General features: G+C 51.5%; 1 protein-coding gene across 3 annotated transcripts in view; it reads left to right on the forward strand.

Moving 5' to 3' along the window:
- Nucleotides 1-23,746, forward strand: part of NTN1 (netrin 1) — a 232,631-nt gene that overhangs the window by 190,900 nt on the left and 17,985 nt on the right. For all 3 annotated transcript variants that reach the window (XM_035300022.3, XM_035300020.3, XM_035300021.3), the window contains exon 6: nucleotides 18,348-18,422. In XM_035300022.3, the coding sequence (XP_035155913.1) occupies nucleotides 18,348-18,422 (75 nt within the window). The remainder of the gene's footprint in view (nucleotides 1-18,347; nucleotides 18,423-23,746) is intronic.

Raw genomic sequence — 23,746 nt, forward strand, 5'->3', positions numbered from 1 at the left:
TTTGAGAATTCATTCCTTTCCTAAAGCAAACCAAATATTTTTAGTCTCCACATGAGAAGGTAGCAGAGTTCGGTCTTGCCAGTGGGGGGACTTCCGTGTCTACCATGGTGTGACATTGTTGTGGGTTGAGTGGCTCCCCATAAATGGGATGCCCAGAGACCTGAGATTATTCATTGAGATGCCACAAAACTTAAAAAACATTTGGAGTGGAAATCTTTTCCAAATGTATCACCAACTTTTTTGCCTTATTAAGCAATGTACAACAAACATAATTTTACTTTTCAGGATGATTCAGCCACGGCAGAAGGAATCATGGTGTCATAACAGTCATAGTTTCAAATCCTTTTCAACTGTGTTGAGACTTTTTGCCTCTGTTCAAAATGATGTTGCATTATTCTAGAAAAAAAATTCGCTGGACATGGTGGCATGTGCCTGTAATCCCACCTACTTGGGAGGCTGAGGCAGGAGAACTGCTTGAACCTGGGAGGCAGAGGTTGCAGTGAATCTGTGTTTCACAGTTTCATAGTTTTCCACCTCTTCTTTGCCCTCTGTTTGCCGGCTGTTCCCTCTTCCTGCCAATGTGTCGATTGCTTTGTGATAGTAGTCTGGCTGTTAAACCTCTTACTGCCGAGTTCTCACCCGTATTCCAGAGAATGAAGATAAACAGATAAGTGGCTTCCAGTTTAAGCAGATTTTACAGTCATGAGCAACACTCTGAGGTTTCTATCATACCTTCCAAAGAATCCGAAGCACTTTCAGACTCAGCATAGATGTCTGTGAAGTAGGGAGGAAATGGGATTGGTCTCTTCAATTCTCACATCAAGAACTGAGGACCGGCTGGGCACGGTGGCTCACGTCTGTAATCCCAGCATTTTGGGATGCCACGGCGGGCAGATCACTTGAGGTCAGGAGTTTGAGACCAGTCTGGCCAACGTGGTGAAACCTCATCTCTATTAAAAATACAAAAAAATTAGCTGGGTGTGGTGGTGGACACGTATAATCCCAGCTACTCGGGAGGATGAGACAGGAGAATATCTTAAACTTGGGAGGTGGAGGTTGCAGTGAGCTGAGATTGTGCCACTATACTCCAGCCTGGGTGACAAAGTGAGACTCCATCTCAAAAATTAAAAATGAAAATTAGGTGGGCATGGTGGCATATGCCTGTAATCCCACCTATTTGGGAGACTGAGGCAGGAGAATTGCTTGAACCTGGGAGGTGGAGGTTGCAGTGAACTGAGATCGTGCCACTGCACTCCAGCCTGGGCAACAGAGCGAGACTCCTTCTCAAAGAAAAAAGAAAGAGAACGGAGGACCAGAGAGGCTAGGAAGAGGAGCCAACATAATGGATTTTCTACAAACTGTGCCCTCTAAGTTTGAAGAAATCAGGAAGCCTTAGAAGGGGAGGGGCTTCTTCTTTCAAAGTCTTGAGGGTTGTTCTGAGGGTGAGACAGATGGAAGGCCTGTGCTGGCTGTGCCAGAAGGTGGAAGTAAGGCCATCTTTGGGGTAAAAGAGTCAGGTGAGGCTCAGCTGATGGCAGTCTTGTCCAGTCCTAGGATCAGTGATGAGGGAGATTGAGAGAACGGGAATGGTAACGGTAGTACAAGGATGGATCACCCTAGCAACCCTTTTCTTTTCTTTTTCTTTTTTTTTTTTGAGACAGAATCTTGCTCTGTTGCCCAAGCTGGAGTGCAATGGCGTGACCTTGGCTCACCACAACCTCTGCCTCCCAGGTTCAAGTGATTCCCCTGCCTCAGCCTCCTGAGTAGCTGGGACTACAGGCACCCACCACCACACCCGGCTAATTGTTGTCTTTCTAGTAGAGACAGGGTTTCACCACGTTGGCCAGGCCAGTCTCGAACTCCTGGCCTCAAGTGATCTGCCCACCTCATCCTTTCAAAGTGCTGGAATTATAAGGAGTGAGTCAAACAACCTTTTCAATTCCAAGGGCATGGGCTCTGTGGCCTCTGTCCCGTCTATTAGGTGGTGGCAAATGACAGTGAATCAGGGATAGCAAGGATGTGTCAGCTTCCCCACTAAGCAACTCCCTTCCCTTCACATACCAGGCAGGGACACAACTGCTCTCCCAAACAGCCACTATAGGGTGCAGAACTTAGAAGTTGAAGGACGCCAATAAGGAGTACCTTACTGAGTTCTGGGCCCCCTTAGGATGTCATGGTTGATTCGTGATGCCTGCCGTGAGGTTGGGTAGAGAAACCTGTGGTCTGTATGCTGCTTATTCAGTTGCTCTCAGTCAGTACTTCCTCCATCAACCATCATGTTTCTGTTCTGGAGATATATTGCTCATTATCAGGCCTTTCAAAATAGGAACTCTAAGTTTTATACTTTCTTCGTCTTTCTCTTTTTCCCTGCCTGAGCTTTCATTACCATTAAGAGCCAGAACTCATCTACCACTTGGACGGAGAACTTCAGAAACAGGTGCCGGAAGAGAAATTTGCTCTGTTAGTGCAGCAACTTCTTGAATGTGGCCCGCTTCCCCTGGAAGGCTGTGAACATCATTTTATCTCTTAAAGGCTTGGCTGGTGGTGGGGGGCAGGGAACATCATGGGCACAGGGCACTATTTGGGGAAGGGTATGGTGGCAAGGATAGATGGGGGTAGAGGAAGCTACACAGAGGTTCTGCCTGAGGGCTGAGAAGTCCAAAGGATGGTCCCTTGAGAAGGGGCAGCCAGGTGCAGCAGCTCATGCCTGTAATTCCAGCGCTTTGGGCAACCAGAGCAGGAGGATCACTTAAGCCTAAGACTTCGAGACCAACCTGGGAAACAGAGTGAGACCTCATCTTTACAAAAAATAAAAAATTAGGTGTCTTTGGTCATGGCCACCTGTAGTCCTAGCTGCGTGGGAGGCTAAGGCAGGAGAATCATTGGGGCCCAGGTGTTCAAGGCTGCAGTGAACTATGATTGTACCTCTGCACTCTAGCTGGGGTGACAGAGTGAGACCCTGTCTCAGAAAGAGAGAGAGAGAGAGAAGGGGCAGCCCCTGCACTGGGACGGGGTAGGTTAAGGGTCAGCACTCACTAGCCATCAGGTTGCCCATGGCTCTGTGCATGGAAAGAGACCCCTCTGTCCTGTGCTGGAGTGGAGGGCAGCTGTTGTTAGGGAATGGGCCACCACCAGCCGGTGACTTTGGATGCTAAACACTTGCACCTCTGTTTTCTCCTGTGTGTAGTGGCAGTGGCAGTCCTAATCCTGCCTGAACTGTCTCCTCCAAGGTGGCTGTGTGGCTCACACAGGACACTGGGTGGAAAGTGCTTTGGTGAGGGCTATGCAGGTGTAGACTCATCACCATCCCACTTGCTCCTGCTGCTGATGGGCTGAGCTCCAGCTGGGGCATGTGGATGGGGCACAGCCACCCTCTGAGGCTAAGGCAGCGTCTGCAGGCTGGGAACAGGGTGACCCCCAGGTCTAGGACTGGTGGCAGAGCAGGGTCTGGGGTGACTTTGCAGTGGAATCAATTTCCCCAGCAGAGTGGACACCAGCTGGGGAGGACCGGGGCTGGGCAGCTGAGGGTCAAGAGAAAATTCTGGATGTCCAAGAGCTGTTTCAGCTAGCTGAGGTCTCCTGCCTCCAGTCAGGAGGGCTTTTTGCAGCCCCAATGTCGCTGGGCAAGAGGCTTTAATCTAATTACATGCTTTATTTGAGCCAATTTGTTTTCCAATCCATCTTGTTCAGCAAAAAGAAAGAGCCTGCTGGGGACTCATTTGCACCCTCTTGTTCCAAGTGGAGAAGAGGGGTTGAGCTCCCACCTCACATGGTCAGTGTAGCCCCCGACCTCACCCAGCCCGGCCACCCCACCCCTGAGCCAGGCTGCAGACCGCCCTGCCCGGCAGGGAGGGGGCTGGGGCAGCTCAGGGAGAGAAAGCCTGACAGTCTTGTCTCCCTCCCGGAAGCCCACCCCAGCGTGCTTCTCTGTGCCTTCCCTTTGTGGGTCCCGGTGCACTAGGCAAGAATGACACAGGATGGGCTTCCAGGCCCGGCAGGCTAAGAGGGGATTTCATCCTCAGGGGTTCACCCAGCCTCGGAACCTTCCTGGCTCATCCTGTGAGAGCTGCCCTCCGAATCCAAGGCCCTGTATTTTTAAATCTGCAAATATATTTTCATAATAAGGCAGTGGATTTAGGATCTGTGTTACTATAGTCCAAACAAAACACCAAAGCCCTTCAAACCTCCCTGGAGAGGGAAGATTTATCGGCTCCTGCTCTCCTCCCCAGGCACGGAGCCATGCTGTCCAAGCTTTGCTTTTTACGTTCTGCACCGTTTTCCAAAATTTCCTTTTTCCGCCCTTCCGAATCCTGCTTGGAGCCTTTACTTCTCTGCTGTTTACAGAGACTCGCTCCTTCGTGCGGGTTCCTTCATGCAGCCTGGCGACTTCCACCCTTGGAATAGGGGAGTGGAGGAATTGCTGGGCCTGAGGGTCACTTTGCCTGCCGCACAGTGGTGGCAGCCGGGCCCTGTTTTTATTGAACTTGTTCAACAAATATTTATTGAGGGCTTGTTATGTGTCCCGGGCCCCAGGGATAGAGCAGTGAAGACTTCACTTCAGGGAGGAAGAGAGACAATAAACAAAACGAACTGAAAAATGTATCACTGCACACGGTGACAAGTAGTGCGAAGGAGCCACATCCGCTACAGATGGAGTTGCTTTTCAGAACAGCCAGAGGTCAACCATTATTCAGTGAATCAACGACATACTTGAGTGAGAAATATCTTTGGGTTTAAAGTAATTGGATGTGCCAGTAATACAATGAAATTGGTTTTCTGCCATGGCTCCTAAACTAATGATCATGAGAGCCAACATTTTTTAGTGCCCATCTCGGGCTTCATCTCACTGGAACTTTAAAAGATTGTTACAAATGCAGCCGGGCACTGTGGCTCACACCTGTAATCCCAGAACTTTGGAAGGCCAAGGCAGGTGAATCGCTGGAACCCAAGGGGCAGAATCTGTGGTGAGCCAAGATTGTGCCACTGCACTCCAGCCTGGGCAACACAGCAAGGCTCATCGCAAAAAAAAAAAAAAAAAAGATTGTTACAAACACTCACCCCCACTTAATAAATGAGGAATCAGTTGTTCAGAGAAGTGCAGCAGCGTACCCAAGGACAAACAGCTTTGGAAGTCACAGAGCCAGCATTTTGAGTTCCTGAGTTGCTTGTCTGCCACCTGCTCTGTCTTGCTGGATCCTCCTGCTTCCCAGCATCCTGCAGCCCTGAGGCTTATCAGTGTTCTGAGACCATTGCCACTGGTGCCATGATTGTGTCCTGGGGTCCAGGAAGAGATATTCTGTCCAACTGACACCCCACACCCCAAAGACAGTGGGCTGACGCCTGTGGAAAAGCCTTCTGATTCAGAGCTCGAGGGTCCTGTTCTGCAGATATTAGCTGTGCATCTGTCAAGGTGTCATGGCCTTCTGATTTCTGGCGCCACTCAAACCCTCTCCAGCCCGACTCCTGCCCTCTTTGTTGTCAGAGAGCTTAGCAGGTTTGAAAGTTGCCTAAGCCCTTTGATCCAGGCTGTCTCAAGGGTGTCATCAGAGTCACTGCAAAGGGTGCTGACTGACGTCTTTTGTTTGGGGAGCCCGTGTTTGTGGGTTTGTGTGTCCAGGAAGCCTTGATATCTCACAGAGGCAACCACAGTTAGGTTATTGTCCAGAGTGTATGTGCCGATGGGTTTGCTGAGCAGTCAGGGGTGACCTGCACTGCGGTAGGTGCTGAGACACCAAGGTCTGATCTGCCAGGAGAGGAGGCAGACAGAAAATCCCAGAACAGGAGATGGGCACTAAGAACCTGGAGGTTTCCCACCTGTGCTTGGGGCTAAGAGGAAGCCTAGTGACACACACAGGGAAGTGACCCAGGAATGGATTCCAAGCAAGTTTGCCAAGGGGAAAGGCATTCATGGCCTCCGGCTTCTCCTAATACGCAAGGGCTTAGGTCCTGTTCTTTCCAAATACTATTCTGCAAATAATAGGATTCCACCACCATACACTCCAGTGGAGTAGACGCCCCCCTGGGCCTGATATGCTCTTCATCCCCAGCCCTGCCTGGGTCTAGGCCTGTGGCACAGCCAAGAAAGGGACCTTGCTTCTGTCCAGAGACAGGGCTCCATCACCCATTCTCCTGTGTCTGCTGAGGACTGGGCCCAGGGCACTGCGTCTCAGATCCCAGCTCTCCTCCTGGCTTCACAAGGCCCCGGGATCTGGCCACACCTTTCCTACTGGCCTGCCATCATTCACCCTGCACTCTAAGCTGCGGAGTCGGAGGCCACCTGGAGCCCATCACACGAAGCTGGCAGCACCTTTGCTTCCTTCAGGACACAGCTGAGACCATCTCTGACCTCCCCTTACCCATCTCACGGCACCATAGTCATTTCCTCCTAAATCCTGTCAGCGGGTAGCAATTATGGCTATCATCACTACCCTGTTTTACTGATGGGGAACCCCTGAGGCCTGGAAGGGTGGTGAATGGCCCCAGATTGTAGGTTGGGTGATGCGAACCCTTTCCCTGGAGCGCTGCTCAGTAGATTTCCACTTACATCCCGGGGCCAGAAGTAGATTCATGGCCATGGTGAGCTGCAAGGGAGCCTGAAGAAGAGTATTCTAGATTGGAGACATGAGGGTTTGCTGCTGAAGGAGAAAGGAAAATAGATATTGCAGATGCCATCTCAGATCTGTCAGACCCAGGCCTGGTATCTGAGGCTGCCACAGTGGGTGGCTCTCTTGGGGAGTGTATACAGAAAGGAAGGCCCTGGCCCTGGGTGTGCATTGCACAGCTGCGCGCATCTCCAGGAGCCTGCCTCCACCCCTGTTGGTGCAGCAAAGGGAACCATCTGCGAAGGTGGCCACAACTAGGGAAGCAGCAGAAAGAAAGGGCAAGGCTTCCCTGGGCAGCACTTGGCGGGGCCAGGGTACCAGGGCCCCCGCTGACCAGTGGAGCCCTGAGGACCCCAGCTTAGTGCTGGGAGAAGACCCAGTGCTTGAGCTTGCCAGTATAAAGAACCTGCATTCATGCTTTGTCACCCGGATACGTATTTGCAGTCCCTGAGAAAGAATGTGGCTTAGGCAGCAGAATGACAGTCTAGATTCCTGAGAGCCTGACCCCGACTCTTTGTAACCATGGTGTGGAATGGAGAGCACGTTCTGGTAACCTTCAGCATGAGGTGGGGCCTGGGCAGTCAGGGCACTGTCCCTGAGAGGGAGAAAGTGAAAGCCAGCCTCTGACCTATGTAATGGAACCCGGCAGCCCTGGGTGACTTGAGCCAGGCTAGACTCCTTGGGTGGCTTTGCATGACATTTAAAAAAGAAGTCAAGCCAGGTGTGGTGGCTCACCCCTGTAATCCCAGCACTTTGGGAGGCTGAGGCGGGTGAACTACGAGGTCAAGGGATCGAGACCATCCTGTGACATGGTGAAACCCCGTTTTTACTAAAAATACAAAAATTAGCTGGGCGTGGTGGCATGTGCCCATAGTCCCAGCTACTCAGGAGGCTGAGGCAGGAGAATTGCTTGAACCCGGGAGGTGGAGGTTGTAGTGAGCAGAGATCGCCCACTGCATTCCAGCCTGGCACCTGGCGACAGAGCAAAACTCTTTTTAAAAAAAAAAAAAGAAAGAAAAAGTCACACCCTATCCAGCCTACAGAGCCACTGAGGCTCTGGGACTCATCTCTCTGCTGCCCCTCTCCTTTAGTCCGTGTAAGGCACTCCAGTGTTCATCCAGTCCCTGGACCATGCTGGGCTTGTTCCTGCCCTAGGGCCTTTGCACAAGCTGTTCCTCCTGCCTGGAACCCTCTTCCCTCAGACCTTCTTGCTCTACCTCCTTTGCACTGTTTAGGTCTCACTCATGGACCCATCTTGGGGGGGTGCGTCCTCCATTCTCATCTGATGGACACCTCAGGGAGCTGTCCTCAGCTGCCTTGGGTAGGGCACTGTCCTCACTCCTGGCTACCTTACCATGCACACAGTTGGTGTTCAAGGAGAGGATGAAACCACACACACACACACACACACACACTCTCTTCTGCCATCTCCTGGGGAGGGGGTAGCACTTTTTCTCAGCAGAAGCCGCATGGACTGGGAATAGAAATGTCATGTTGTTGAATACAGATGTCTTTTACCATAGGATTCCTACCCCTTGTAGTAAACGATCCTCATCCTCACTAAGAAGAGCCACCCGGCCAGTCGCTGTGGCTCACACCTGTAATCCCAACACTTTGGGAGGCTGAGGTGAGCAGATCACCTGAGGTCAGGAGTTCAAGACCAGTTTGGCCAACATGGTGCAACACCATCTCTACTAAAATACAAAGATTAGCCAGGCTTGATGGTAGGTGCCTGTAATCCCAGCTACTCAGGAGGCTGAGGTGGGAGAATCACTTGAACCTGGGAGGCGGAGGTTGCAGTGAGCCAAGATTGTGCCACTGCACACCAGCCTGGGCTATAGAGCAAGACTCCATCTCAAAAAAAAAAAAAAAAAAAAAAAAAGAGCATCACCTCAGACTATTTTTAGAGTTTCTTTCTTTCTAACACAAGAATTATATCCTCATTGCAGTAAATTTTAAAATACAGTTAAAACAGCAAAGCAAGAGTATGAAAACCAATCACAGGCCCACCACCCAACATTTCTGTGCACATGCTATTCTTCTAGAATAAAATCCAGACCCCTGCCATCCTTGAAAAGATCCTAGGGACGCTCTGCAAACTGTGAGCCTCATCTCTGGCTGGGCAACCCCTAGCTTTTGCCAGCTCCAGTGTCCCCTCCTTTTGGTTCCTCACACTTTCCTACCCTGGGGTCTTTGCACCTGTCAAGAGCTGGGATGCTCCTCCCTACACTTCCCAGGGCTGATGCCCTGTCATCTGAGTGTCATGTCCTTGGATGGGTCTAAGTAGGTCTCCACCTATGCCTCCTGCCCCCGCGCATTCTCTCACAGTGTGCTCTGCTCACTGCTGTCATTTCCTGGGTGTCCTTGTCAGGGATGGGAGTGATGACATTCATCCTGTTGGCCTCTCCCTCCAGCTCACTCACTGCTAGATTAGCCTCAGGGAACACCCAGTGCTTCCCAGAGCCATTCATGTGGGAAGTGCCTAGTCAAACATTCAAATGAATGGATGTTAAATTCCTAGAAATGGGGTTGCTGCATCAGGGTGTGTGTGTGTATTCTCAGGGTTTTGACATTCAATGTCAGCCATGCTCGGGAAAGTTCATATTTTAATCTGTGCCCCAGACACATCGTGTAAGTGTGTGTATGCTTGCCTTTGCCAGTTTGCTTGGTGGAAGCGCTATATTCCCATTGGTTTATGTTTTGTTTCTTTGATAATTTGAGATTGAACATGGGCACATCTCCTTGAACCCTTTTTATTTTCTCTTCTTTGAACGGCCTGTTTCTTTCCTTTGAATTTTAGGTTGCTGTCTTACTTATTGATTCGGAAGAGTTCTTTGTATGTGAAAGACACCAATCCTTGGCTTTCTGTGTTACAAACATTTTGGGCTTTCTTCTAGGCACTTACTTCCATAGGTTGCCAAGCCCTCAGCCAGCCCATTGCTAGAAGATGCTTCATTTGGGGCATCCTTAGCATTTCTGCCCCAGAGGCTCAAAGTCAAATGGGCATTTTGCTTTTGAGGCAAGTGGGGCTTGAGGGTGATAGATTGTGTAGGTGAGACTAGTACAGGCTTAGGGAGATGGGTGGGGGCTAGCGATCTGCCTGTGGGCCCTTGCTGTCCCTGACAGGTGGCTTTACCCCTGGACGAGGTGCTGTTAATGAGGGGTGGTAGGAAAGTGGTCTTGCCTGGGGCAGGGTGTGGTGAGTCACGAAGTCATCTGCAGCCTGGGACCAAGAGGTAAGAGCCAGCTTCCTGGGGAGTGCGTCCTTCATTCTCATCATGCCTCGCCTATGGTGGCCCTTATGAAACCCACAGACATCTGCAGCAGCTTGAAAACTGACCACATGGAAAACTGGACTCTCTGGCTGTGGGGATTCCATGCAGCTTTCTGGTTCCAGGTCAGGCAGCACCAAGCATACCTTCTGGGCAGACTAGCCTCATTTGCCTTTTGTTACCTACTGGTGAGCAGAATGGCCCAGCCGAAGTGGACAGAGCCAGCTGGGTGCCCCTGTTAGCCCCAGCTCCTCTTCCCTTAAACTCTTTCACCCTGGGCCAGGGAGAACCAGGGGCTCCTCCCCTATGCCCAGCCCATGGCATTGGCAACTCACCCAACCCTCCAGGTTTCTCTGCCCTGGGAGGACAGACCACATTGGCTGGGTGTCCCACACTCATTACATCCCTGCCCCACCTTCCCAAGCCCGACAGCCCAGAAGCAGAGTGGCAGAGGTGTTGCAGTAGAGTGGGCCAGGGCTGCTGAGAGCGAGACCTTTGCCAGCTCCCCGCCCTGCTCCAAGGGGAGGTGCCAGATGCGGTGCCCCTGGCTTTAACCATGGCCGCTGGGCTCTGCCTGCCATATGCTCAGAGATGAGCCTCGATCCGGTGAGCAGGCCGGCCCAGCAGGATTCTGGCACCTGGGGCACAGGAGGCAGACCAGAGGGGCCAGCTACACAAGGTGGAGGAAGATGCGGGAGGGTCTTGGCCACTGGGATTGGGCCTGCAGGCCACCTCTTGGCTCTTGGCTGTGGGTCGGTCAGGGGAGCAGGTGGGAGGAATAAAAGGGAGGGTAGGCTGCTCCCAGGAGGAGCCAGGATGCCAGCCAGCCAGGATGGGCCTGCTGCGAGCCGGGCAGATGGTGGCCTCCAGGTCTCAGCGGCTCTCCCTTGGACAGAGCACGTTCGAGTAGGCGGCCAGGCAGTGCTTGTGTCCAGCCCTGGCAGCTTCTGTCTCTTTTTGGGGAGTAGAGTGAGATAGAAGGGCAGCCATGTAGCCAGACCTCCTGCAGAGCTGCTAGTACTTACCTGTGTCTTCAATCCCAGCTCCAAAGCCTCCCCTGAGAGTGGGGCAGTGGGGAATCCTGCCCACTCTTTCCTTGTTACTCCTGCATGGAGTAAACGTGTCCTGGCAGGATGGATGCGGTCCCAGCCACTGGGTGGGGGTAGAATGGGAAACTGGGGGGCATAAAATGTTGGGTCTCCTGGTAAATGAGGCCAATCAATCGGCCCATAGAGTCTGCGTGTATATCGTTATGCCAGCTTTTACACTAAGGCCGAATCATATAAAACTGCTTTTTTAAAGTTGCAAAATGGTCAGTTGTTAGCACTGTCATACGTTTTGTCTTAATAGCTTTCCATCTTTTTCTGTGTTTCTGAACAGATCAAATAGTATGAATTGAAATTGATGTGTCCTTTAAATGTTTACATGGACCTACCTCTGAAAGCATCTCTATCCAGACATCTCTTATGTCTGTTTATCTATTCAGATTCCATGTCTCTTACTCAGTTTAACTTGGTCTTTTATGTTTTCCTAAAATTCTGCATTTCATTCAGATTTCCAAGATTTTTAACCTAAAGTTGTTGATAGTAGCCTTATAATTTATTTCTTGTTACTTATAATGTTCTGTTTTGTTTCTTTCATTAGTTTTGTCTTTTTTTTTAGCTTGTATTTGAGCTTTTCAAAGAATCAGTTCTTGAATGTATTTATATATTTTTTCTGTATTCTACTATATTAATTTCTACTTCTACTGGTATTCTTTCCTTTTGCTTTCTTTGGGTTTTGTTTTGCTCATTTTCTAACTTCTAGAATTGAATTCATTTCATTTAATTTCAGTATTTCTTCTTTAATAACAAATAATATCATTGTGGTCAGGAAATGTGGCTTGCATAGTTTTAGCTTCTTGGAATTACTTTAGCATTTTTTCACTACTTAAGCATTTCTGTCTATTTCTTTTTGTATTACTATTGATTTTTACTTAATATATTTCATTGAGATGCTATTCTATGCCAAAATATCAATTACTAGGGTTTTTTTTCCACTATAAACATATTTGCCTTGAAATCTCCTTTTCTGATATTAGCATTTCATTCTTGGTTCATTTTTTGTTTTCATTTGCTGATACACCTTTGCCACTGCTTAAGTTGTGAGCTCTTATAAAATCAATTTAGGCTGAGAGCAGTGGCTCACACCTGTAATCCTTTGGGAGGCTGAGGTGGGCAGATCACGAGGTCAGGAGATCGAGACCATCCTGGCTAACACAGTGAAACCCCATCTCTACTAAAAATACAAAAAACAGCTGGTTTCAGTGGCACGCGCCTGTGGTCCCAGCCACTCTGGAGATTGAGGCAGGAGAATCACTTACCTGGAAGGTGGAGGCTTCAGTGAACCAAGATCGTGCTACTGCACTTTAGCCTGGGCAACAGAATGAGACTCAATCTCAAAAAAAAAAGAAGAAAGAAAGAAAGAAAAAGAAATCGATTTATTTGGTTATGTTACCCTTAAAGAGTACTCTAATGTTTTAAATTCAGGTTTTCAATAGAGTAGTTGGATCCATTGACCTTTATTGTCTTTAGGTGGTTGCTCTTCTGTGATCTTAATTTATCATAATTGCTTTTTATGTTTTTTATTTTTTTCTGTTTTATCTTTTGGCATATTAACTATCGTTTATATCCTATTTTCTCCAGAGTTCTGTGATTATCTTTGGGTTTTTCAGAAGCATTATTTGATCGAATAGCTCTTGTCAGAATCGAGCATGAAATCGCATCTTTTACATTCTCTCTATTTAAGACAAAGGGTTTTATTCCCCACCTCATTCTACTTCACAGTTTTTAATATGATCTGAAGTTTCAAACTAAATTTAAATATTTTATATGTACATAGATACACACGGGGATGGAGAAGAAGAGGGAGACACTGATGTTCTCTTTCAAATACTTAAAAACTATTTTGATATTTGCATCATGTTTTAGAACCAAATATGGCATCTCTATGTTTACGGGTTTCAGTGTTCATCCCCAGTAAACATAGAGATGTCAATCACATCACCTTGGGTTTATGCCACCATTTTTCCCTGTAAACTCTTACTTTTAATTCATTTCATAGTTGGTTGGAAAACAGTCTCAGGTATTCAAAAGGATACATAATTGGAACATTCAAAAAGGATACATAATGGGAACATTTTCTGAGCACATTTGAGAATGTCTTTTGTTTATTGTGGCCTACATATATATATATGACAGTCTAGCTACGTATAAAATTCTTAGATCACAAATTTTTCCCCTTAAGACCTTATAGACATTACTCCATGATTACGTCACTGGCTTGTTGTTGTTTTTAATCTGTGTATATATTTTTCTTATCCTGGTATTTCATATGTTTTGCAAAGATGTGTCTGGATGTTGGTCTCCTTTTGTTGATTTTTGGAAAACTTCACTGAGCCCTTTCCTTCTAAATATGTAGGTTATCTTTTTCCTCTAAATTTTGTGAATTTCCTCTCCAATTTATTATACATGTTTCTGAATCCGTTTTCTACAGTATTGTGAATCTTTGCTGCTTTCTAAATGATTTACTTATTTATTTTTAGAGACAGGGGTTTGCTCTGTCACCCAGGCTAGAGTGCAGTGGCTCAGTCACAGTGCACTATAACCTCAAACTCCTGGGCTCAAGTCATACTCCCACTTCATCCTCCTGAGTAGCCATCATGCCTGGCTCCAGTTTTTTTTTTGTTTGTTTTATTTCACTTTTTTTTTTTAAGAGATGCAGTTTTGCAGTGTTGTCAAGGCTGATCTTGAACTCCTAGCCTCAAGCTCAAGCGACTTTCCTGCCTTGGCCTCCCAAGTGCTGGGATTACAGGTGTGAACCGCCACACCCAGCCCTTCCAAGGAGGATTTCAATTGCGCTACAGAGTTTTCCTCCTTGTTTTTCCAACTCTTTCTTTTATGCATCACCCTTTTTGTTTCCGCTCAGCTTCATCTCCCTTACTGGCTTTCTTCTCCTAGTTTATACGGGCTGTTATTTTAATCTTTTTATTCTGCCACGCCCATTTGGTCACCTATTGTCTATGACTGTTTTTAAGCTACAGTGACAAAGATGAATATTTGCGACAGCAACTTTATGGTCCTCCATGCCTAAAGTATTCGCTGTTTGGTTCTTTGAAGAAAAAAATTGCAGATCCGTGTACTGGTGCAATGGCTGGATTCTCATCTCAGATTTAAGGAGAATGGCCAGGGAAGGTACACAGCTCCGTCTGTAGCTCCTGGTTCCTACCAGCCTTTCCACGGATTTCCTTCTGCTCTGTGGAGGTAGTGCCCTTCCTATCTCTGCATTGCCCAATTTTCTGATTCTCTGCAATGGTTGAGATAGAAATACAAGGTGAGATCTCTGCTGTACCATTGTCCTTCTGGTCCTTACTGTTCCTGAAACTTCCCTTCCTGGAGAAGGGATCATCCCCTCTGCCCCCACTCACTTCCTGCTCATTTGTTTCCTGGTCCTTGTCTCTCTGTCCCCCTCCCTTTTTTCAGGACCTTTTTGCTCCTTAGACAAAGAGCTGTGTCCTGAGGTAAAACCTAAACAGGTTTTGCTTATTCCACCACCATCTGCCTTTAATTAATAGAGATTGCTCCCAGATCCCATCATTGGGTCATCATCACTTTGTTTTTGGCACTAGTATGAATTTTCAGGTTTTCTCATTGTCTTTATGGCTATTTTGGAACAAAACAAGGAGAAGCCACACGAGAGGCTGCCAAGTAGATGCCAGTTTGAAGGAGTCAAAGCTTTATCTTAAAGCTGTGGTTTGTCCATCTTGAAGCACTCTCCGTAGCTTTGTGTGTACCATAAAGAGAGAACATACAGTACCATTTTCCTTATTCGGGGGCCACTTGTCCGGTGACCTCAGCTATCTGGAATACAACCTAAACAAAGAGTCCACAAGCAGCCAAATAGCTGTCACAGTGTCCAGAAGGTTATTCCCTTTACCCAAGGGAGAACATTTCAGCCTCTCCTTCCAAGCCTAGTTACCTGTATTTCACATACAATTCTAGCAAGCTTGGTCTGTGTTTTCCTAACAAACCCAAAGGGCATAGGGGACATTTTGCAACAAGCACACTGACCCGACAAGAATTTCCAGCCAACAGAAAGGAAAGACACCAAAAAAAAAAAAAAAGCAAACAACTTCGAATGCTCAAAGGCTGATGTCATTTTCTGTAAGGACAAGCAGCCTGAGGTTCTCTCTGTGAGCATTCTCCAGTTTGAGCCAACAGCCACCTATCTGGATCTTTCTTCTGCCACACTGGCTGCTCTGTACAAGTCATGGGTGCAGAGACTGTCCCCATCTCTCACAGTTGGTTCAGATTGTGTTTTCTGACTCTGGCTGTACTTTAGAACCATCTGGGGAGCATTAAAAATTCAGACACTTAAGCCACTCCCTAAACCAAGGAAATCAGAATGTCCTGGGAATAGGACCCAGGCATTGCAATCCCACTGCATAGCCAGGACTGGGACCAGGAGGTTAAGAGCAGAGGTTCAGCAGCCAGACTGCCTCATTGGGCACATGACCTTGAGCTGGTGAGTCACCAATGTCTCTGTGCCTTCAATTCTCATCTATAAAATGGGGCCTGATTGAAGGGCCTAGTAGAGTTCATCAACCGTGAGAACAGTGCCCAGTGCCTCATTAGTATCGTGGGAGTAGCTGCCATTAGTGAGGTACAGACTCGATATTCATGGTGATGACGGTGATTTGTCAAGCAGGGCCTGGGAGTATGACCTAATTAGGCAGCGATGGATGCCACACATTCTAGGGCAGTCTCTGTCCCAGGTAGACATGTGGCTCTGGAGAGGAGAGCTGTGGAGGTTTCTAGGCTGGGACAATGATGCTGCAGGGAGGGACGGGGCAGGCTGTCCCAGGACTCATCTGCCTCCCTCATGCCCACCTGGGGTGGGCCTTACCTTGGGCAAGCTGTTCTAGAACCTTTCTGAGCCCTCAGTTCTAAGCTAGGCAAGGCAGTTCCTCCCTCAAAGCATCCCGTGAGGCTCAGAAGAGCTGACGTGCTCAAAGGCACCCTCTCTGCCCCAGCCAGTGCTGTCTACCTCAAGGCTGACATGGAGGGAATGTGCCTTGGTCCATGGTGAGGAGGCAGGTGAAAGGGATTTCCTCCTGATCAGAAATGATGGTGTGGGATGATGGCTTTTGTAAAAAAAACAAAAAATCATAATGATAATAAGAAGGCAAGGAGAGTGGATTCCAGGCCGCCCCTACAAGAATGCCATTTGGCACCACTTGCATTCCAGTTCGCTTCCCTAAGTGGAGAAAGCAGAAAGGGATTTCAGCCAGCTCCTGCGGAACCGCCAGGACTTACGCATGCCCTGGGTTCAGCCCCAGCAGTGGCTTAACTGGGAGCGTCATCTGTCCCTGAGCTGGCAAAGATATGGCCCAGAGCAGCTGTTGCCCTTGGGGAGGTGTGGCCACAATGCTGACGGTGGTGATGGCGCCGTAGACTTGTGTGTTTGGGCTGCCATCACTCTCATCCCAGCCTCTCCAGCTTGGGGGCTGCCATCACTCTCATCCCAGCCTCTCCAGCTGGGCCACAGTAGAGTGAGGGCCACTGTCTCTGAACAGCCCAGTCCCTGTACTCCAAGAAATCCCTACTCCAGTCACCAAGCAGCCATCCAGATGGCAGGAGGGATGGGTACTGTGGCCACCAGTGCCGTGGAACAGGGCCATCATGAAGGGGCTCTGAGGGCTCAGGTCACAGGGAGCAGGAAGCAGGGCTGTTTTTCTCCCATTTCCTGAGACTGGTTCCTAACTGGGGGCCCCAAGACACTAGCACAGGAAGCAGTGGGAGGCTACCAAGGCAGTGGGATGGAGTTGTGTCAGTTTTCATTGAGGCGCCAGTCAATGCATCCCAGGACAAGACCTTGAAGGAGGCAGTGGCCTTCACAGCCCAGAGGCCAGCTCTGGTGAAGTCTCTCTGGATACTCCCTGCAGCTCTGCGCCCTGGCTTGGGGTGCAGGCGGCACTTGGACACCTGCTTTCCTGCCCGGGATTCTCCCTGTGCTCCCACACAAATCACTCCTCCCCTACCTTGACCTCAGTTTTCCCCTCTGTGGAATAGGGGGCTGCCACCTGCCCCCAGAGCAGCCGCCCGTGTGCATGCACATGTCTGTCGCATCTTTCCCCTCCTGGTCCCCTTTTCCTAATCCCTCACCGGGACACACACATCCAGCCAACTTCCACCAACCCATGCTACCACTGCTTTTAGAACAGGCTGGGCCCCTGCAAACCTCCCCAACAAGCCCCACATACACATGGCCAGCCTGGCTGGTTCCCCAGGCAGTCTGGGAACCGCTAAAATCCAGGGCATTCCCTTACCCCTGGCTCTGAGCTCCCCTCTGCTCCCACTGAGAGGGACTCTGTCAGAACATCACCTCACCAAGGGTGCAGGGATCTTGGCATCTCAGGCCAGCCTTGGCAATAGCTACCCAGAGTATACTGGGCAGGCGGCTTACCCTCCTGGAGCCTCCATTTTCTTGTCTATAGAATGAGAATGATACCCACACCTCAAAGAAGGGTTGTGAGAATGGAATGAGATCCTGCCTGCTGAGTGGTGGGGGCAGAGCAGACTGGGGGAGATTGGCTGGGCCTCTGGGATGGGCTATGCCATCACGTGAAGCTGTCACACACAGACTTAGTGAAGGAATTGTGTCTCCATGTTCAAAGAACAGCGATTGCTGGCAGGGAAAGGCCATGTTTGGGCTGCAGTGGGCAGCTGCATTTGGGGGTTGACGCAGGCCCACAGGCTGGCAGGCCCTGGTGCCCTGCACATCCTGCCTGGCTCTCGGTTAGGCCCTGGCATCCCCCAGTGATGCCCAGTGGAGGCGGCCCAGCAGCCCTGCCTCTCAGCAGTACGGCCCATTAGAACTGAACTCGTCTTCGTGGGGCATTTTATTTGCACACTCCAGTAGAGTGGACACCAAAGGGGTTTTCTAATGCTTCATGGGCTGCTAATTTCCCCTGTGACCTCTTTTGTTGAGGTCTGACCCCAGCCAGAGGCTCCGCGCCATGAAAGCCAGCGCCTGACACAGACCCGGGGCTCAGGGTGACAATGAGGCCTCTATCGGCTTTAATCAGGCTCCAGTTGCATCTTAAGAACAGGGAGAATCTGTGTGGTGCTCAGAAGCCCTGGGTGGCACAATATGGAACCCCCTGAGACTCTCACAGAGGCCAGCACGGCTGCAGGCGGTGGCTAAAGGATTTGTCAGGCCAGGGAGGGGGTGTGTGGGTCAGATGGGAGGCCTTTGTCCCTCAGGCCTCTTTAGAAGGCCGGGCCTGCCCTGAATGGCCGCCTGCCCGCCCAGCCTGGCCCATGGGTATCACAGGCCTCTGGGTATTTAGGGAGGTGGCCTCCTCCTCTGCCCGCCAGCCTATTCATTGCCAGCCTAATTAGTTTTTGTCTGTGCTCCCCCCACTCCCCTGCAGACTGTGATTCCTACTGCAAGGCCTCCAAGGGGAAGCTGAAGATTAACATGAAAAAGTACTGCAAGAAGGACTATGGTGAGTGAGAGTCCCCTTGTCTGCTGGGGAGGACGGGAAGGGGCCGTGTGACCAGCGAGATGCTGGGACTGGGGTGCAGGTGGCCCCTGGAGGGTGTTGGTCGTGGCGCTTCTGTCAACTATGGGAACTAGCTGGACGGATCCCATGCCGGGGAATTTCTCATCTTTTCCTCCTTGGCCCTCAGAGACAAGGGGTGAGAGCAACACAGTAGCCTGGTTTCTCCCCTTCCCTCACCCTGAGGCTGGCACACCCAGACTGGCATCTGGCCTTGACTCTGCCCCTGATGGGCTGCGAGGCCACAGGCCAACGGCTTGACCTTGGTGGTCTTCTGTGTCTGTGTCATACCACGGGGATTTGACCTGAGTTCACATTGCTCAAAGGGAAGCCCTCTGGGCATCCGACAAGGGCCGGGAGCTCCCTGGTGCATTTCGACGTTCCACCAGGCTGTCTCGGGGCTGGGAGTCTGTGCTGTAAACGGCTCACCACTCATTCCCAGGCACTGGAAGATCCAGTGCTGGACCTTTGGGGCAGACAGTCCCGGGGGCCATCTGCAGAGGTTGCCTGTCGTCTGTGACCTCTGGCTCCCTTCCCGAGAAGGGTGTGTCCTGTCCCCTCGCTCTCACAGTGGCTGTGGAGGGTGGAGGCAGTCTGGGAGCCTGCAGGAGGAGGGCCCCGCAGTGGCCAGTGGGCCAGTGAAGAGCTGGGGCTAATCACAGGGGCTCTTCAGAATGGGAGGCGCAAACAGAAACCCCGAAAGCATTGTCCAGCTGGCCACTGGCAAGGACCCTGTATGCAGCCAGGGCATCCGTGCAGGTGGCTGAGGTTCCCATCATAGGCCAGGAAGGAGCCCCAGGCCCAGGGGTCCTGAATCCAGGCCTGGTTCTTTGTATCATGGGGCTTCTTCTTGAGCTGGTGGGCCAGGAATTGATCCTGGGGCTGGCCCCCGTCTTCTGGGCCCATGACAGTCCACGTCTGCCCGCCTCCCTCTGTCCTCTTTCCCACGCCATCTGGACCGGGCCCGTCATTCCTGTTCCATCTCCAACTGGCCCCAGAAGGTGCATCCTCCATCCCCCCAGTGGCCCTGCTGGTCCCAGTAGCTCCTGGCCTCCTCTGGGAAGTCAGCTCGACCTCTCTGCTCTGTTCAGCTTCCCAAGGCTGTCCTGATCGTACGCCTCTCAGGGGATCTGGGACGAGTCCCATTGTTTACCTGAGCCTTGGTTTCCTCATCCGTAAGATGGAGATGATGCCACCTGCTGAGTGTATAGGGGGAGGACACAGCACCCATGCCTAACAGGCTCCCAGCAAAGAGTGACCTCTGTATCCGAAGGAAGCTAGTGGGGAAAGGGGAGGAAGGAGGAAATGGCGGTGGAGGAAGTGGGGTGAGAAGCAAAGGCCACCTGTGGAGGGGGCCTCACTGCCCAGAATCTGAGCACCATCCCTTCCCTGACCCCAAGGGGGTCTAGCAGTCCTGCCCTGGGGCCCTGGCCTCCTGGAGATCCTAACTGGGCCAGCTGCTCAAACAAGACCTGAGGTTTTCTTGCATAGTAAGGACAGTAGTCAGAACCTTTTACATAGTGAAATGAATGACAAGGCCTAAAGGTATCCAAAGGAATTTGGAGAACTTCTAAAATGTTCTCTTTCATTGTGTGTGTGTATGTGAGTGAGAGAGAGTTCATACACACACTCCCCACATACACCAAGACCCCAGTAATCCAGCGCCACTCCCCACAGGCCTCCTGGCCTCCTGCAGGGTGAAGAGGAGGAGCTGGCAGGCATCATGCGTCAATTCAGAAGCTGCCAGGCCATGGGCATCAATGTTCAAGGCCCTTCTGGGGTCCACAGTCAATTCCTAAAAGCTGTTTTAAGCTGTATTCATCCCAGGGCAGTGCAGAAACTTCCAACTCCCAGGAGAAAATAAACCTGGATTTTGAAATTAAACTTCAAGTTACTTTAAGATAAAGGAAGTGCTGTCTCCAAGCCAGGAAAGAGGGACCCTGGGTTGTTTCGAAAGGAGCTCAGGGCCGGGCACGGTCGCTCATGCCTGTAATCCCGGCACTTCGGGAGGCTGAGGTGGGCAGATCACCTGTGGGTCGGTGTTTGAGACCAGCCTGGTCAACATGATGAAACCTCGTCTCTACTAAAAGTACAAAAATTAGCCAGACATGGGGGCGCCCACCTGTAATCCTAGCTACTCAGGAGGCTGAGGCAGGAGAATCCCCCTTGAACCTGGGAAGCGGTGGTTGCAGTGAGCCGAGATTGCACCATTGCACTCCAGCCTGGCCTGGGTGACAGAGTGAGACTCCATCTCAAAAAAAACAGAAAGGAGCTCATTATGACCCTGAGCTACAAAGACTGCATCCTCCCAGCCCTGGTCTTCAGTGTTCACTAGGGACTACAAGACGGCCTGTCAGTGGCCCTGCTGGCCGCAGCAGCTCCTGGCCTCCTCTGGGAAGTCAGCTCAACCTCTCTGTTCTGTTCAGCTTCCCAAAGCTGTCCTGATCATACGCCTCTCAGGGGATCTGGGACAAGTCTTCCCAGCCTTGGGAAGCCTTGCCTGGTTGTGGCTGCCCCAGGCAATTGGAAGCATCTCTCTTGGGGCGGGGAAGGGTGGGGTACTGCCTCAGGGTGCATCGGACCCTCTGTTCTCTGACTCAGCCTTCCCTTTGTCCCACACCTGACTTCCATGGGCTATCAGTGAAGCAGGTGTCAGGAGTGGTGGGCCCCTCCCAACTCCCCTTGCGCTACCGTGGGATGAGAACTTGGGCAGGAGGGCCCGAGGGTTTTGCTGCTTTCCTAGGCTTTGGACATGGGCACCACAGCACTGCCTTCCTGGCAAAGCAGCGGGTTCAGAGGATTTATGGGTCGCAGAGGGAAAGCCCTGTGCCTATCCTCCCCATCCTTCCCTGCACAAAGCCTAGGGGTAACCTCGGCAAGGAGTTAGGAGGGAAGGGGAGAGGAATAGGTGGGCTTGCTTAGGGGATGGATTGTTTGCATCGCCTGTTTGGCTTGGTTTTAGTTTTAAAGGACCCTTTAAGCAGCTACATGGTGGAGAGGCAGCTAGGAGCAGGGAGGAAGGCACCCACCCGCAGCCTCTGCTCTGTTCTTTAAGTGAAGTAATGAAAATGGGACTCGGAAAGTGCACAAAGCGGTTCCACTGGATTCTGTTTACTCAATCTGGTTTTCTGGTCTGGTGCCTTTGTTCCTTCCAGTGAATTCTCCCTCCCCAGCAATATTCCAGGGGGCACCTTGACCCCTCAGAGCCCTCTTGGCCCCTCACCCCTTTTCTTCTGGCAGTTCCTCTCTGTCTGCTGAACCTGACACCCTACTTTCATAGACTCGAAGGAGCCCCTTAGGCCTTCCCTGCGCTCTGCCCTGTTGTGGCCGCCCTGGGCAATGGGGGGCATCTCTCTTGGGGTGGGGCAGGGTGGGGCACAGCCTCAGGGTGCCATCGGACCCTCTGTTCCCTGACTCAGCTTTCCCTTTGCCCCACACTTGACTCCCCCATGGGTTATTAGCAAAGCAGGTGGCAGGGACAGTGGGCTTTAGTTTGCTCATGTCATAGGCAGTGACACGGACCTGACTGGGTGAGGGGACTTGCCCAGTCACCCAGCCAGGCAGTGGCCCAGCCTCCCACTCCTTCCTGAGCTTTTCCTTCCCATCACAATTAGTCCAGAGACCTGTGGGCCAGCCCCATGTACCCACATTTCAAGACCTCGTGGTGGTTACACGGCTCCTCCCCCCACGCCCACGGCACAGGCGCCTCACCCAGCTGTCCACATTTCTGCCGCAAGACAAGGCTGAAGGAACCGTGGGGGTGCAGTGAGATCCCCCAGGGAGCTGAGAGGGGCTGGGGCTCTGGCACCCCAGCTTTCATGCTCTTCTCACCATGCTCCAAGCCTGTGGCCCCGCAACCAGGACTGACGTTGTCCCTGTCGTTCCTCAGCCCTGGTGGTGACGGGATGTTTCTGGATCTAGGACTGTTCCTGGGATTCTTGTGGTCACTTAAAAGTTGGGGTGTCCTCACCCCCAGCTCAGCCTGTGTGTTCAGGCAAGAGCAGGCCAAGAAAAGTGTCTGGAATGGGATTGCCCTAGGGCTTCTGCCGAGGGCTCAGTGGAACCCTGCGGGGGGGGGCGGGGGCGGGGGCCTCAGGGAATGTCTTTGGTCAGAGAGGAGTGAGTGGCCCCACAGGGGCTGGCGGGGGTCCTGAGGACAATACCTGGCGAGGCCTCTGGGTGGGCTCTGCTGGAGTCTTTGAAGAATCTCCCATGTGTCTTATGTTGGGCCCCTGGCCCCCGCCCCCGAGGAGGTGTTTAAGGGGGTGTCCCTCCCACACAGACCTGTGCCAGCCCAGGGAGAAGGTGACCAGCAGTGGGAGGGCAGGAGGGAGCTGGCCTGGGGCTGAAAGAGCAGGGGAGGCCGCCAGGCTGGGCGGGCCAGGGCAGGGGCTGTGTAATCCCGTTCTCTGACTGACACCCGGCAGGGGGCCAATTAGGAAACACATTTCCTTCATCCAGGGCACTTGGTTGTTCCAGAAGCTGCTAATTAGAACCTTGGGTTTGCTGCCCCTGCTGGGTGAAGAGCAGGCCTGGCTGCCAGCAGCCCTGGACCCCCTTCCTCCTCCAGGCCTTGCGGGCCTTGCCCTTGTGTGGCTGAAGAGTGCGGGTCTGGGGCTCCACAGACCTGGGCAGCGGCCTGCGGGTGGAAGGCCGATGAGAAGGGGCCTGTGGGCTCAGGGTGCCGGCCCTGCCCCGTGTTCTCTTGGGCACACAATTAACAGTGATCCAGAGCCCAGCTCTGGTGGGCCTGGGGGCACGAACCATGGCAAGGGATTTGGGGTGGGAGGGCTTCGGTGCCAAGGCCCTGCCATGCTACTCACACCTGAGGGATCGGAGGGACCACGTGATTGAAGGGAGCTCTGGAGACACAGGTTCCTAATTTGCCGAGTGACTGTGGATAGGGAGCTTGGCTGCTGGGGTCTCGGTGTCCTCATCTGTCACATGGAGGTATAGTTCAGAGCACATGATAGCCTTCTAAGTGAGACCCTGGCTGTGCCCCCCCACCCACCGCCCACAGCAGGCACCATGCCTAAGGTGTGGGGCCATGGGGAGACTGTCTTGAGGAAGGCTGTCCAGTGGGAGGCTGTCTCATGGGGACACTGTCTAGGCTGTCTGGGGGGAGGCTGTCTTGGGGGAGGCTGTCTCGGAGGGAGGCTGTCTCAGGGGGAGGCTTTCTGGGGGAGGCTGTCTCAGGTCACCTGGCCACCCTCCCCTGGGGCACTGTGTCCGCTGTTGCCCTCTAGGGGATCCGGCTCTTCTTGCAAATG

Source organism: Callithrix jacchus, chromosome 5 (assembly GCF_049354715.1).
Source record: "Callithrix jacchus isolate 240 chromosome 5, calJac240_pri, whole genome shotgun sequence".
Taxonomy (NCBI): Eukaryota; Metazoa; Chordata; class Mammalia; order Primates; family Cebidae; genus Callithrix; species Callithrix jacchus.